Genomic DNA, 13,829 nt, shown 5'->3' on the forward strand with positions numbered 1-13,829 from the left:
AATTTATACAGTGATAACACGGGTAGCAGCCAGTCCATGTGTAGCCACAGAATGCCCTCACGCTGGTCTTGGCACTACCCACGTCAGATTTCACCAGTCTATCACCCAAGTTACGCCCTCTACGGTAAGAAAATAGGGGAGGTGTGTTAAATTCCTCGACCTGGGGAAAACCATTTCCTATCATCTTCCAGTGTTTCTGAATGACAGCCGCAATTTGCGGACTGTCAGCAGAAAACTGGGAGATGAAGGGAATGCGTGGTTTCTTGGGGGCAGCCTTGGGGCTAATTGTAGTGGAATTATTATCCACTCGCGAGATGGTTTCTCTGATCAATTTCTTGGGGTACCCCCGAGTAGCGAATTTTTGACCCATTTCATTAAATCCCGTATCTCTAGTTTGTCCATCCCTCACAATCCTCTGGACACAGAGGAACTGACTGAAGGGCAATGACCGAATCATGGAACGGGGATGATGGCTGTCATACATAACGCAACAGCGTGTTTTTATCGGTGGGCTTCACAGATAAGTCCTCAAACCCCATCCCACGATCCGGACCTCCGTATCGAGGAACTGCAATCAGTGAAATGGGCCACAGTGAATTTCACTGTTGGATCGATTTCCTTGAAAAATGCGTGGAACGCGAGGAGGCCCAACGTGTCACCCGTCCACGCCAAGAAGATGTCGTCAATATAGCGCCACCACCCCAGAACTTCTGAAGTGGTGGCTGCCATATATAGACGACTCCTCAAGGTGGGCCATATAGATGTTAGCATAAGTGGGCGCCACTTTGGACCCAATCGCCGTCCCAAGCATCTGCACATAGAAATCGTCCTGAAACAAAAAGTAATTTTTGGTTAAAAAAAATCTCAATGACAACATGAAGGTTTGGCACACTTCAGTATACTCCAAATCTTTAAGGCATGTTTCTACCGCCTGTAGGCCCAGCTCATGGTCAATCGACGTGTATAGACTACACGCGTCAAACGATACCAGGGCTGCGCCAGCAGGGATGTCAAGGTTATCTATCTTGGACAGAAAGTAACCTGTATCTCTGATAAAAGATTTTGCAGAGATAGCATACCGAAGTATGCCAAACCATCATGTTGTCATTGCTGAGATTGGTTTTAACCAAAAATTACTTTTTGTTTCAGGATGATTTCTATGTGCAGATGCGTGGGATGGCGATGGGGTCCAACCTGGCGCGCACTTATGCTAACATCTATATGGCCCACCTTGAGTCGTCGTCCATATATGGCAACCACTTCAGACAAGTTCTGGGGTGGTGGCGCTATATTGACGATATCTTCCTGGTGTGGACGGGAGACACGTTGGGCCTCCTCGCGTTCCACGCATTTCTCAATGAAATCGATCCAACAGTGAAATTCACTGTGGCCCATTCCACTGATAGATTGCAGTTCCTCGATACGGAGGTCCGGATGGTGGGACGGGGTTTGAGGACTGGTCTGTTTGTGAAGCCCACCGATAAAAACACGCTGTTGCGTTATGAGAGCCATCATCCCCGTTCCATGATTCGGTCATTGCCCTTCAGTCAGTTCCTCAGTGTCCAGAGGATTGTGAGGAATGGATAAACTAGAGATACGAGATTTAATGAAATGGGTCAAAAATTTGCTACTCGGGGTACCCCAAGAAATTGATCAGAGAAACCATCTCGCGAGTGGATAATAATTCCACAACAATTAGCCCCAAGGCTGCCCCCAAGAAACCACGCATTCCCTTCATCTCCCAGTTTTCTGCTGACAGTCCACAAATTGCGTCTGTCATTCGGAAACACTGGAAGATGATGGGGAAGAGTTTTCCCCAGGTCGAGGAATTTAACACACCTCCCCTATTTTCTTACCGTAGAGGGCATAACTTGGGTGATAGACTGGTGAAATCTGACGTGGGTAGTGCCAAGATCAGCGTGAGAGCATTCTGTGGCTCCACGCGGACTGGCTGCTACCTGTGTTATCACTGTATAAATTGTAAGCTTATGATAAAAGATATATTTCTCAATCCGGCCATGAAAATGATTAAAATTACCCAATATTTGTGTGACTCGTCTTACGTGGTTTACCAGCTGACATGTCCCTGTGGGAGGTGGTATGTTGGTGAGACCACCTGGGACGTGAAGACATGGTTAAATCAACGCCGCTATTCTATCAGAAAAGAGAAAATGGATTTGACAGTGTCCAAACACTTCAAAGAGGCAGGGCACACACAAAATGACTTGAAATTCTGCATATTGGAACAGATAGAACTTTCACTTTGAAAACTTTGAGACACAACGGGTTAAATGTTGATTTTAGGGTGGACTAGTGGGGTCTCACCCCAGGTACTGCTTGATCCTTATTCCCTACTGTAGGTTGAATGCACATGTGTATATATTAAATGAAGTGAATTAACTATTGTTTTTGTATGAAAGTGTTTTAGTTTTTTTTCCCTCAAAATTATTTTCTTTGTTTTTAGATTCACCGATTAATCAGGGTCATGACTGAGGCGCTGTATGGTGTGAAGTACATCACTGATCCGGCTGGCTACCCACAGTTTTTTTTGCACTTTATCCACATACAGGATGGCTCGACTGCTGTTTCAGCGCAGATGCAGAGTTTGATCCATGCTGGTTCAGGAGCCTACCCATACAGTTTTTATATATATTTATTTTCCGTCCCAATGAGTTTTGGTTACTAGTAATATTGTTATATGTAGCTCTGGCATGGACACTTTGTGCACGGGTGGGAGGGTGAGGTGGTTTGTTAGGGGTGAGTGGCGGTTCGCGGGGAGGCCCCTTGCGACATCACCACCTTCTTAACCCGACATTGATGGGACCACTGACGAGGCTCATTCCTAATGCGGGACACCAATCCTCCATTCTATGTGCACGTTAGGATGTTCTTTTATGGCCAGCATATTGGGTTGATAGGACGCTGACTCCTGGTAGCCCACATTCGTTTTATTGTGGGAATCCCAGGAGCGCAGCGATCCAGACCCATATATTAACACAAGATCCTCTAAAACCTACTTCTTGCATCTGACGTTATCCATTCACATGACAGTGGTCACGTGATGACTGGTGGGAGGCCGATATTTCAGCATGGACATGCGCAAACTGGCTGTAAGGCCGGTTCGGCCATCTTTGATGTGGTTACCAGTCAGTCTCCCGGCGCTTGAGGAATCGCGTCACTCGATCCTCTCATGCATGCGTAGATACTGAATGGGAACGCCGCTGTGACCGTGATGCCGGCTCCATACAGTTTTTCAGCTGACCGTGAGTTTTAATGTCACGATAATTAGGGGACACATCTGCACTTAGTGATTACAGTACTTTTCACATGCTGGAAACGCCATTTAAATAAGATATGATTTGTATGTACTGTATTTGGCAATCTGCTGCGGTATCACATGTTTTTTTATCAATACGGATTATTGTCTTTATGAATTTTGACCTTTGTATGTACTAATTGATTTCAATATATATGTTTGTTTGATGCACCTTTACAATGCATGCCTGTAACACATGTGCACATAGCTTGAAAAAGACAGCAACAAGCTGTTGAAACGTCGCTGCTGACTCTGGGTGAATAAACCACACGCTGCTTTTGAAATTCTTGGTGTGCTGCTGGCCTTTCTTCTTTACTATATATATATATATATATATATATATATATATATATATATATATATATATATATATATATATATATATATATATATATATATATCTCTATCTCTTCTATTATTGCTGCCAATTTTAGCATTAAGTATCTTTCTTATTGACCTATCTATACCATTAATTGCATCATATACTACCCGAATTTTATCCCATATTAATAAAATCCCAATACTACAGGGAGTGCCCCACTATTATTTATTTAATATACAATTCAAACACTAGGAGTGAGGGACGAGCTTGCAATTTAGGAGACAGCTTTTGAGCCTACACCAACAGCATCAACTGTCTCCAGAGCAACAGTTTTGTAGAAACAAATGGCCACAGCCCACTACTTGCAGGATGACAGGCTGAACTGGATGGACAGATTTTTTTTTTCCAGCTAATATACATTAACAGTGACACAGGGAACAACATCAGACAGTTCACTATTCTGTGCTAAATGAAATTTCTGTAATAAAATTTTCAACAAAATATAAATAAATTAAATAAAGTGCAACTGAACAGATTCCATTGCATTATTGGCTGGAAGTATGGAAAAATATTCCCACAAAGCTGAAACCACACATACAGAGGGGTGTTTTGTTCCCCTTAGTGAGCCCAGTAACGCCCCTCTTACAGTGCCCAGCCCGCCTTCCTTCCGACTGCCTAACCTCCCACAGCCTCTCATCCCTCCCCTCCCCCTCCCTCACAGCCGAACGAACTCTCACACAGGCGCAGTACCCACTGAGGGTTGCGCCAATGCGATCTGCAGGAGACTGAGGGCAGGAGCTTCATCCTAGTCACTGGGCATGCGCTGAGCCCAGTGACGAGGATGAAGCTCCTGCAGGTCGCACTGGCGCAGCCCTCAGTGGGTACTGCGCCTGTGCGAGGGTTCGTTCAGCCGTGAGGGAGGGGGAGGAGAGGGATGAGAGGCTGTGGGAGGTTAGGCAGTCGGAAGGAAGGCAGGCTGGGCACTGTAAGAGGGGCGTTACTGGGCTCACTAAGGGGAACAAAATGCCCCTCCGGGCACCTTCAGGGCTAATTTGCATAACCATAAAAGTCAATTTTCTCATAAACTACTGGACGGATTACAAGATAGAAGAGCACAGCCAATTCAGGGTAAGCTGTGCTGCATGACTGCTTTAAAATCCGATTTTGGGTTAGGGGAGGTGACAGAATCCCTTTAAACAATTCTATTTGCCTTGTTTCTTGAGGGGTGGCAATATAGTTTGTGTGTATGAGCATTGTATAGAGGTGGTGTGTGTTGTGGATATTTGCTAGTTTTGACCACAGTGTATACTTACTGGTTGAGCTTCCCGAAATAAATGAAAATGCAGCAATATTTTCTGAAAGACAGTCAGGTTGCAGAACAAAAGCATTGAGTTGTGCCTTCCATGTTACTGTAAAAAAAAAAAAATATGTTTACAGATTAATATTTTGTGTGTCTACAAAGAATCAAATTAAATATACATACAAAGCTATTAAAAGAGGTTTTCCAGGATTTTTCCTATTGATGGGCTATCCACAAGATACTGTATAAAGAGTCTCTTCCTAGGCCATGTGACATCACATTCATTGGTCACATAGCTTAGGTGCAGCACAGTACCATTCAAGTGAATGGGAGTGAGCTGCAATACCAAGCACAGCCGATAGCCAATGGACAGCACTGTGCTGGGTAAACTTTGAAGAAAAGGGGGTCAAGCAGGTGGTTCTGTGGGTACAACTGAAATTACATCTGACAAAAACCCTAAAGCCATTCTTTTTCTTTCAATGACTTCTTGCACAGACAGATGAAAGACAAGTCCTGAAGAAGACCACTTGCCTGGAGAAGAAATGGCGCAAGCCTGCCTGTTTTTGCCCATTTTACAAAAGCGGATCTATGCATTTCACTCATTAGAATGAGTATTCAATACCTCTGGCCTAATCTGTAGTCCGAAGAAAATGAAACTGACAGAAGACTCGATCGAGACTTGTTTTCCTGGGTAAGAACATCAAACAAGTAAAGATATTCCCAATCCCAAATTAGTGCACAATTTCAAAATAGGCCATGTTTTTGTTTGTATTTTTGTATATTATCATTTCAGGGTACCGTAGAAAGGGTTGTCTGGGATTTTGATATTGCTGGGCTATGCCTACATAGGACATCAATATCTGATCGGTGGGGGGTCCTAATCAGCTGTGAAGAGGATGTGACACTCCAGAGGTGAACACTGCAGCCTCCTAGCTTATTAGGTAGGCACAAGAGCAGGCTGTGCTTTGCACTGCATCGTGCAGATCAAGGCCAATGGGACTGAGCTTAATCTAGGCATAGTGACCAATAAATGTAATATCACTGCCTAGATTAGGTAGAACCAGGGCTGTGGAGTCGGTAGATAAATGCTCCGACTCCTCAGTTTTTTGTACTTCCGACTCCCCGACTCCGACTCCTCTGTATTTAATATGCGAATGTATTTTATACATTCCTTCAAGGAAAGAAAGAAGTTCTTCTAAGCTCTTCTAGCACAGAGAGGTAGTTGGGCAGAAGCTGCTGCCTTCTCCTTTGTGTGCTGATCTTCTGCTGAAGATAGGGCAGTGGGAGGATCCAGGAAGGGACATTTATTTTAAAACATGATTTCCCTAGAAGAATCCCATAGTCATGTTTAAAGTTTAAGATAACATTCTGAGTTTACACGTTTTATAGCCTTAGGCTACTTTCACACTTGCGTTCGGAGCGGGTCCGTCTGATGTTTCATCAGATGGATCCGCTCCTATAATGCAGACGTTTGCATCCGTTCAGAACGGATCCGACTGCATTATAACTTAGAAAAATGTTTAAGTGTGAAAGTAGCCTAAGCGGATCCGTTCAGACTTTACATTGAAAGTCAATGGGGGACGGATCCGCTTGAAGATTGAGCCATATGGTGTCATCTTCAAGCGGATCCGTCCCCATTGACTTCCATTATAAGTCTGGACTGATCCGCTCGCCTCCGCACGGCCAGGCGGACACCCGAACGCTGCAAGCAGCGTTCAGGTGTCCGCTCACTGAGCGGAGCGGAGGCTGAGCGCTGGCAGACTGATGCATTCTCAGTGGATCCGCCTCCACTGAGAATGCATTAGGGCCAGACGGCTGCGTTCAGGGCCGCTCGTGAGCCCCTTCAAACGGAGCTCACGAGCGGACACCTGAACGCAGGTGTGAAAGTAGCCTTAGCTGAATGACAGCAGTTTTTCCAATGGTTTACAGCTTCAGTCTTGAACTATTGACCCTCCATTCCCTTCACTTATACAAGTGTCTCTAGTCCTGCAAAACACATATTTACTTAATCCCTTATCAGTGAGAGGCGAGGCTAACCATGGGCCTTGTGTTCCCTGTAACATCAGAACACAACACAATGGAAAGTATATGTATTGCCACTCCTAATTGTGCATTGCGTGCCATATAGTAAAGCATGCTTCTTCACATCACTGAACGCGTTTGTTTTGCGGTTACGTGAGGCACTGCATGCATTGGCCTTTATTCTTACAGTAGAGAAGTCATTAATTATAACTGTTTATGAATTCGGACATTTAAACTTGCTTTTTTTTATTTTTTTATTCCAATTTAAATTTAGTAGGAGTCGGAGTCAGTTCATTTTTTGCCGACTCCGACTCCAGGTACCCAAAATTGACCAACTCCTCGACTCCGACTCCACAGCCCTGGGTAGAACTCAAATTTCTCACCAGAGCTTGTGGCCTCTTCAAACAACTGATTGGTGGGGGAGCCTGTCAGGTATAAGAACCTGACCAATCAGCTTTTGCTGCCATGAGGATAAGCCATCAATGTGAAGGACTGAGTGGGACACAGGTTCAACTCGTAACACCCAGCTGCAATACCTTTACTTAGAAACTTCTAGTTGGAATAAGAGAGGACAAGAGATCTTAAGGCTACTTTAACACTTGCGTTTGGTGCGGATCTGTCATGGATCTGCACAAATGCTTCCATTCAGATAATACAACCGCATGCATCCATTCAGAACGGATCCGTTTGTATTATCTGTAACTAGAGTTGAGTGGACACCTGGATGTTCGGGTTCGGGTCCCGAATTTGACCCAGAACCCCATTGAAGTCAATGGAGAACCAAACTTTGGAGTACTAAAATGGCTCCCAAAAAAAAAAAAAAAAAAAAAAAGGCATGGAAAGGGCTATAGAGGGCTGCAAAAGGCAGCAAAATGTGGTTAAGAGCATGGCAAGTGCTCTGCAAATGTGGATCGGGAAAGTGTGCTGGAGTACAACAATGGCTGGGTGAAGCCGGTATACATGTCTATTCTGCAGAAGTTGCGGACAAGTCCTGTGGCATTCTGCCTGGTTCATTTTAATGAACGTGAGCTTGTCCACATTGGCTGTGAACAGGCGGCTGTGCTTGTCTGTGATAACGCCCCCCTCCTGCCGTGCTAAACAAACGTTCAGGTAATACACTGGCCACAGGCAAGGCCAGTACCTCCAAGGCGTAAAGGGCAAGCTCAGGCCATGTGTCCAATTTGGAGATCCAGAAGTTGAAGGGGCAGACCCATCAGTGAGTACGTGTAGGCGTGTGCACACATACTGCTCTACCATGTTGCTGAAATGCTGCCCCCTTCTAAGACGTTTTAGAACTCCTAAGCCTTGTAACATCCCCAAAAAACAAAATGGCATTTCCAAAATGATCCGAACATGAAGTAGACATATGGGGGAATGTAAAATAACTATTTTTGGAGGTATTACTATCTATTATAAAAGTAGAGAAATAGAAATTTGGAAATTTGCAATTTTTTTTTCAAATTTTGGGTAAATTAGGTATTTTATAAATAAAAATGATTTTTTTTTTTACTCCATTTTACCAGTGTCATGAAGTACAATATGTGACAAAAAAAATGAATCTCAGAAAGGCCTGGATAAGTAAAAGCATTTAAGTTATTCACACAAAGTGACACTGGTCAGATTTGCAAAAAATAGCCTGGTCCTTAAAGGGATTCTGTCACCTCCCCTAAGCCAAAAAACGATTTTAAAGCAGCCATGAAGCACAGGGTACCTGGATTAGGCTGTGCTCTTTTATCTTGCAATCCGTCCAGCAGTTACTGCAAAAAACTGAGGGCAGGAGCTTCATCCTCGTCACTGGGCATACGCCGAGCCGACTGAGGGAAGAGCGAGCATCGGACGTCACTGGGCTCGGCGCATGCCCAGTGACGAAGATGAAGCTGCTGCCCTCAGTCTCCTGCTGATCGCACAGGCGCAGCCCTCAGTGGGTACTGCGCCTGTGCGAGAGTTCGTTCGGCGTGAGGGAGGGGGAGGAGAGGGAGGAGAGGCTGTGGCAGGCTGGGCACTGTAAGAGGGGCGGTACTGGGCTCTCTAAGAAGAAAAAAACGCCCCTCTGGGCACCTTCAGGACACATTTACATATCAAAGTCGTTTTTTGCAGTAACTGCTGGACGGATTTCAAGATAAAAGAGCACAGCCTAATCCAGGTAAGCTGTGCTTCATGGCTGCTTTAAAATCGTTTTTTTGCTTAGGGGAGGTGACAGAATCCCTTTAAGGTGAAAAATGGCCGTGTCCTTAAGGGGTTAGGAAAATAGCGTTACGGCAGCCACATGGTCTATAAACACAATAGTCAGGAGGGGACCTCATTGACTTCCATGAGAGAGTTTTCTAGGTATGCTCTGAGACCTGCTTTGAGAGGTCATTGTAAAGGAAAGAATAGACAAGCTTTGACAATCACCTATTGTGAATTGTTGATCCTGTCTTACCTATACACAGAGGCGATATCATTACAGGCTGGATTAGAATGACAGATAAGCAAGTAACTGCAGTAAAGTGATCTGTAGAGACCAAGAAGTGGCACCTATTAGGCTTTGTGGTCAGTGAGAAAACTGCAGGATTTTATCATTTGTTTAAATACTGACATGAAAAATTTAAAATATCCGAAATGATTTAAAAATATATTAAACAAAAAACTGTGAATTAAACAATAGCTCATTTTGCGATGACACATTCCCTTTAACATAAGTAAAAAAAAAATGCTTTATCTTTTTTCCTTTAAAAAAAAATAAAATAAATAAATTAAGGGGAAGGCGTGGCCAGCGATGGAAGTGTGAGGATGTGCTCGTTGTGAGCTCCGCTGCACCTCTGCTTGCGTTTACCTGCCTTTATGATAGGAAACCCCACCAAGAGGGGTCAAGCTCGTCCATCTGCTCCCCTTGCTACCTTCTCAGGGTGATCTGAGTTCCTACGGCTCAAAACAGACCGGCCCTCAAGACAGAACACCGCCAGGCCGGACCAGCTTCGTCCAAGATGGCGCACATGGATGTAATCTGTTTGGCCCTACGCACATTCTGTGATACGGTTCATAATGCTATTTTCACTGTTCTCGACCTCACCATCCCAGCATATAACAATTCACTGCTCAAATTTCTCATCCAAGCAACGAAGGCAGTGATTTTGCGGCACTGGAAATCAGCGGCTCCCTCGAGCCTCGAGGGATGGTTTGAGGAAGTAATGCTAAGTCAAAGAATCGAGGAACTGATAGCGCATTCCCCACAGAAATATGCACGATTCTTGAAAATATGGGGCCCCTGGGAAGTCTTCTGCACCTCAGGGACATACAGTACACTAATCTGATTCTGTGAACGGATCTTTCTTCCTCTCTATATATCTTTTTCTATAAATCTTTGAAGTCTCTCTTCAGTTTTTTCTGCTACCCACGACTGTTCGCTCTCCACCTATATAATTTTTTTTTATTTTTTTGGTGTTCTTGTTTGTACTTTCTTGTTTAAAAATAGATTTAGCCCATATTCATTAGGAGGAAAATAAGAAGAAAAAAAAAAATTTGAACCAAAAGGTGTGCTTTTGAACTAATGGTGGTCTGTGGACGCGGCACCGTTATGGGGGCATCTGTGGACGCGGCACCGTTATGGGGGCATCTGTGGACGCGGCACCGTTATGGGGGCATCTGTGGACGCGGCACCGTTATGGGGGCATCTGTGGACGCGGCACCGTTATGGGGGCATCTGTGGACGCGGCACCGTTATGGGGGCATCTGTGGACGCGGCACCGTTATGGGGGCATCTGTGGACGCGGCACCGTTATGGGGGCATCTGTGGACGCGGCACCGTTATGGGGGCATCTGTGGACGCGGCACCGTTATGGGGGCATCTGTGGACGCGGCACCGTTATGGGGGCATCTGTGGACGCGGCACCGTTATGGGGGCATCTGTGGACGCGGCACCGTTATGGGGGCATCTGTGGACGCGGCACCGTTATGGGGGCATCTGTGGACGCGGCACCGTGATGGGGGCATCTGTGGACATGGCACATACCGTATATAGCATCTTACGCTATATATGTGTCATCCACAGATTTCCCCCATAACAGTGTCCCTGTGTACGGTAAATAGTGACCCCAATACAGGAGGTGGAGGCTGGCAACTGGTGTTGAAATCTTGGTGGGGCCCAGTGCAATCACTGTACTCTAATACACTGGGCACACCACACACCAGTTTTCATATGTGAACTGTAGGCAATCGATATGCAAACTGTAGGCAAGCCATATGTAAACTGCAAGGTAGAGCAATCCACATAGTACTTACTATGAAACTCCCGTACTGGCAGGAACTGCAGGCTGGCCGGTCACTCACTTTCTCACGCGCCTGCTTCATTAATAAAGTGGGAGGAGAATGCGCGTGAGGAAGTGAGTGACTAGCCAGCCTGCCTGCTAGTATGGGCATTTCATAGTGAGTACTATGTGGATTGCGCTACTTTGCAGTTTACATATGGATTTCCTACCGTTTACATATGGATTGCATACAGTATACATATAAATACTGGTGTGTGCGGGGTATTAGAGTACATCGGGCACCGCTGCAAGTTGCCGGCCTCCAGCCCCTCCTCCATATCCGCTGACAGCCCGTCTTGTCCCATAAGACACAGGGGGAATTTTCCCCCCACTTTTAGGGGGGATAAAGCGCGTCTTATGGGGCAAAAAATACGGTATATGCTATCATTTCACAACATAATCCTTTCTCTTTTGAACTACTTCGATTTATACTTTCAGTTACATATGTGAGTGATTTCAACATATTTTTTTATCATAGCATGCCATCTGCTCAAAAATTCTAAAAAACCCAACACTTTAATAAAAAATATATATATATATTTTTTTTTAAATACTAAAAATAATGCCCCATGTATCACCAAAAAGGAACAAAAATTACATAACGGACCAGATTTTTTTTTGTTACGGCTTTCAAAGCTGCATATCCTAAAAATAATAGTGAAAATTTGTCTGCTCAGGAAGTGGAGGTAAATGGACCGAGGCTGAACTGGTTAAATGAAGGCAATGTTGGGCATTTTATGTAATTTGTATAAATGCAAATAAAGTACATAAAGGGTGAAAAATCAGTACTGCATATGCTCAAGAAGTACCAGTAGATTCTTGAACTGGTTGTTCATTTTTGTATTGGCAGTGAGGATGGGAACATCAAAGCCCCAGTGGAATATATACATACCTAAGCAGATAGCAAGATTGTGACGTCCACTGGAATTCAAAATTGAGTTTGGGTAATTAATACATTTACCATTTATCATATATTAATAGTCTATATACCTACAATTACAGGTAAGTAAGTCCCAGCAGTTTATGAATCCATTCTCGGTTGAAGCTAGAAGATATGTGGAAGACCTCATCCTTCCAAAACATAAGCTCCTAGAAAAGAAAGGTCAAAAACAGTATTAAATAACTCAAAAAAGTTGGTAATATTTCTTGAAAATTGGCTACAGGTACTCCTGGATGCTAAAAACTGTTTTCCACATTCTTCTCTATAGAAAGAGTATATAACAGTTTCTTCTCGCCCTCATGCTCCAAGCGACCATCCTAGATCCCTTTCGGCTGCACTTCCACGATAAAGTTGCCACACTACAGAGCAATTCAGATGTTAATCACTCTGTTTACAGACTTCCGGAGCAAAGTAAGAGAAAAAGGATATGCAATGCTGTATCCTGCTAAATTGCTAGTAGTAAATTCTATGAGATTTTTTTCCTCAAGTGAAGATGACTACATATGAGTAATACTCCCCGGGTCAATCTGGAAGACAACATTCAAGTCTAAACTCTATCATCTTATAAAGAACTAAGACTTAAACTTAGGCCTCTTTCACACGGGTGAGTATTCCGTGCTGGTGCGATGCGCGAGTTGAACGCATTGCACCCGCACTGAATCCGGACCCATTCATTTCTATGGGGCTGTTCACATGAGCGGTGATTTTCACGCATCACTTATGGGTTGCTTAAAAATCGCAGCATGTTCTATATTCAGTTTTTTCACGTAACGCAGGCCCCATAGAAATGAATGGGGTTGCGTGAAAATCGCAAGCATCCGCAAGCAAGTGCGGATGCGGTGCAATTTTCACGCATGAGTTCTAGGTGAGTCTATTCACTGTATTATTTTCCCTTATAACATGGTTATAAGGGAAAATAATAGCATTCTGAATACAGAATGCATAGTATAGAAGTGCTGGAGGGGTTAAAAAGTAAGAATTAGTCTTACCGGTAATGATGTTTCCAGGAGTCCGACATGACAGCACTACATGGAGGTTGTCTCCCCCGCCCACTATTGGGACAGGAAACAGAGAGGTTAAAAGCTCTCCCCCCCCCCCCCCCCCCCCCACCTTCACCAGTGTTTTATAGATTATCACACAATAATGGGTATCATAGCAAAAAAGAAACAATTAACTAATAGGGAGGGAACTACCAGTGCTGTCATGTCGGACTCCTGGAAACATCATTACCGGCAAGACTAATTCTTACTTTCCAGGACGTCCTCCATGACAGCACTACATGGAGTAGGAATACCAAATTAATCCAATAACTAGGGAGGGACTGCAGCCTGAAGAACTTTCCGCCCGAAAGACTGGTCAACATTCCCTGACACATTTAATCTGTAATGCTTACAGAAGGTCTGGGAGCTTGCCCAGGTGGCCGCCTTACATATCTGTTCGATAGAAGCATTCGCATGCTCGGCCCATGAAGCAGAGACTACTCTTGTAGAATGAGCCCTAACCTCTTGGGGACAGGGGAGCTCCTGGCTCTGATAGGCTTCTTTAATGACTATCTTAATCCATCTTGCCAATGTCGCTTTAGAAGCTTTCTTGCCTTTATTGCGGCCTGAGAACTGAACAAAGAGATTTGAGTCCAGTCTAAA

The 13,829-nt window shown here is 44.4% G+C and overlaps 1 protein-coding gene across 1 annotated transcript in view; it reads right to left on the reverse strand.

The window, feature by feature from the left end:
* WDR75 (WD repeat domain 75) overlaps positions 1-13,829 on the reverse strand; it is a 229,790-nt gene that overhangs the window by 85,388 nt on the left and 130,573 nt on the right. The window contains exons 15-16 of the mRNA XM_044304669.1: positions 12,241-12,335; positions 4,952-5,047 (exon numbers count right to left, since the gene is read on the reverse strand). Coding sequence (XP_044160604.1) covers positions 4,952-5,047; positions 12,241-12,335 — 191 coding nt within the window. The remainder of the gene's footprint in view (positions 1-4,951; positions 5,048-12,240; positions 12,336-13,829) is intronic.

Source organism: Bufo gargarizans, chromosome 8, assembly GCF_014858855.1.
Source record: "Bufo gargarizans isolate SCDJY-AF-19 chromosome 8, ASM1485885v1, whole genome shotgun sequence".
In the NCBI taxonomy this organism is placed as follows: domain Eukaryota; kingdom Metazoa; phylum Chordata; class Amphibia; order Anura; family Bufonidae; genus Bufo; species Bufo gargarizans.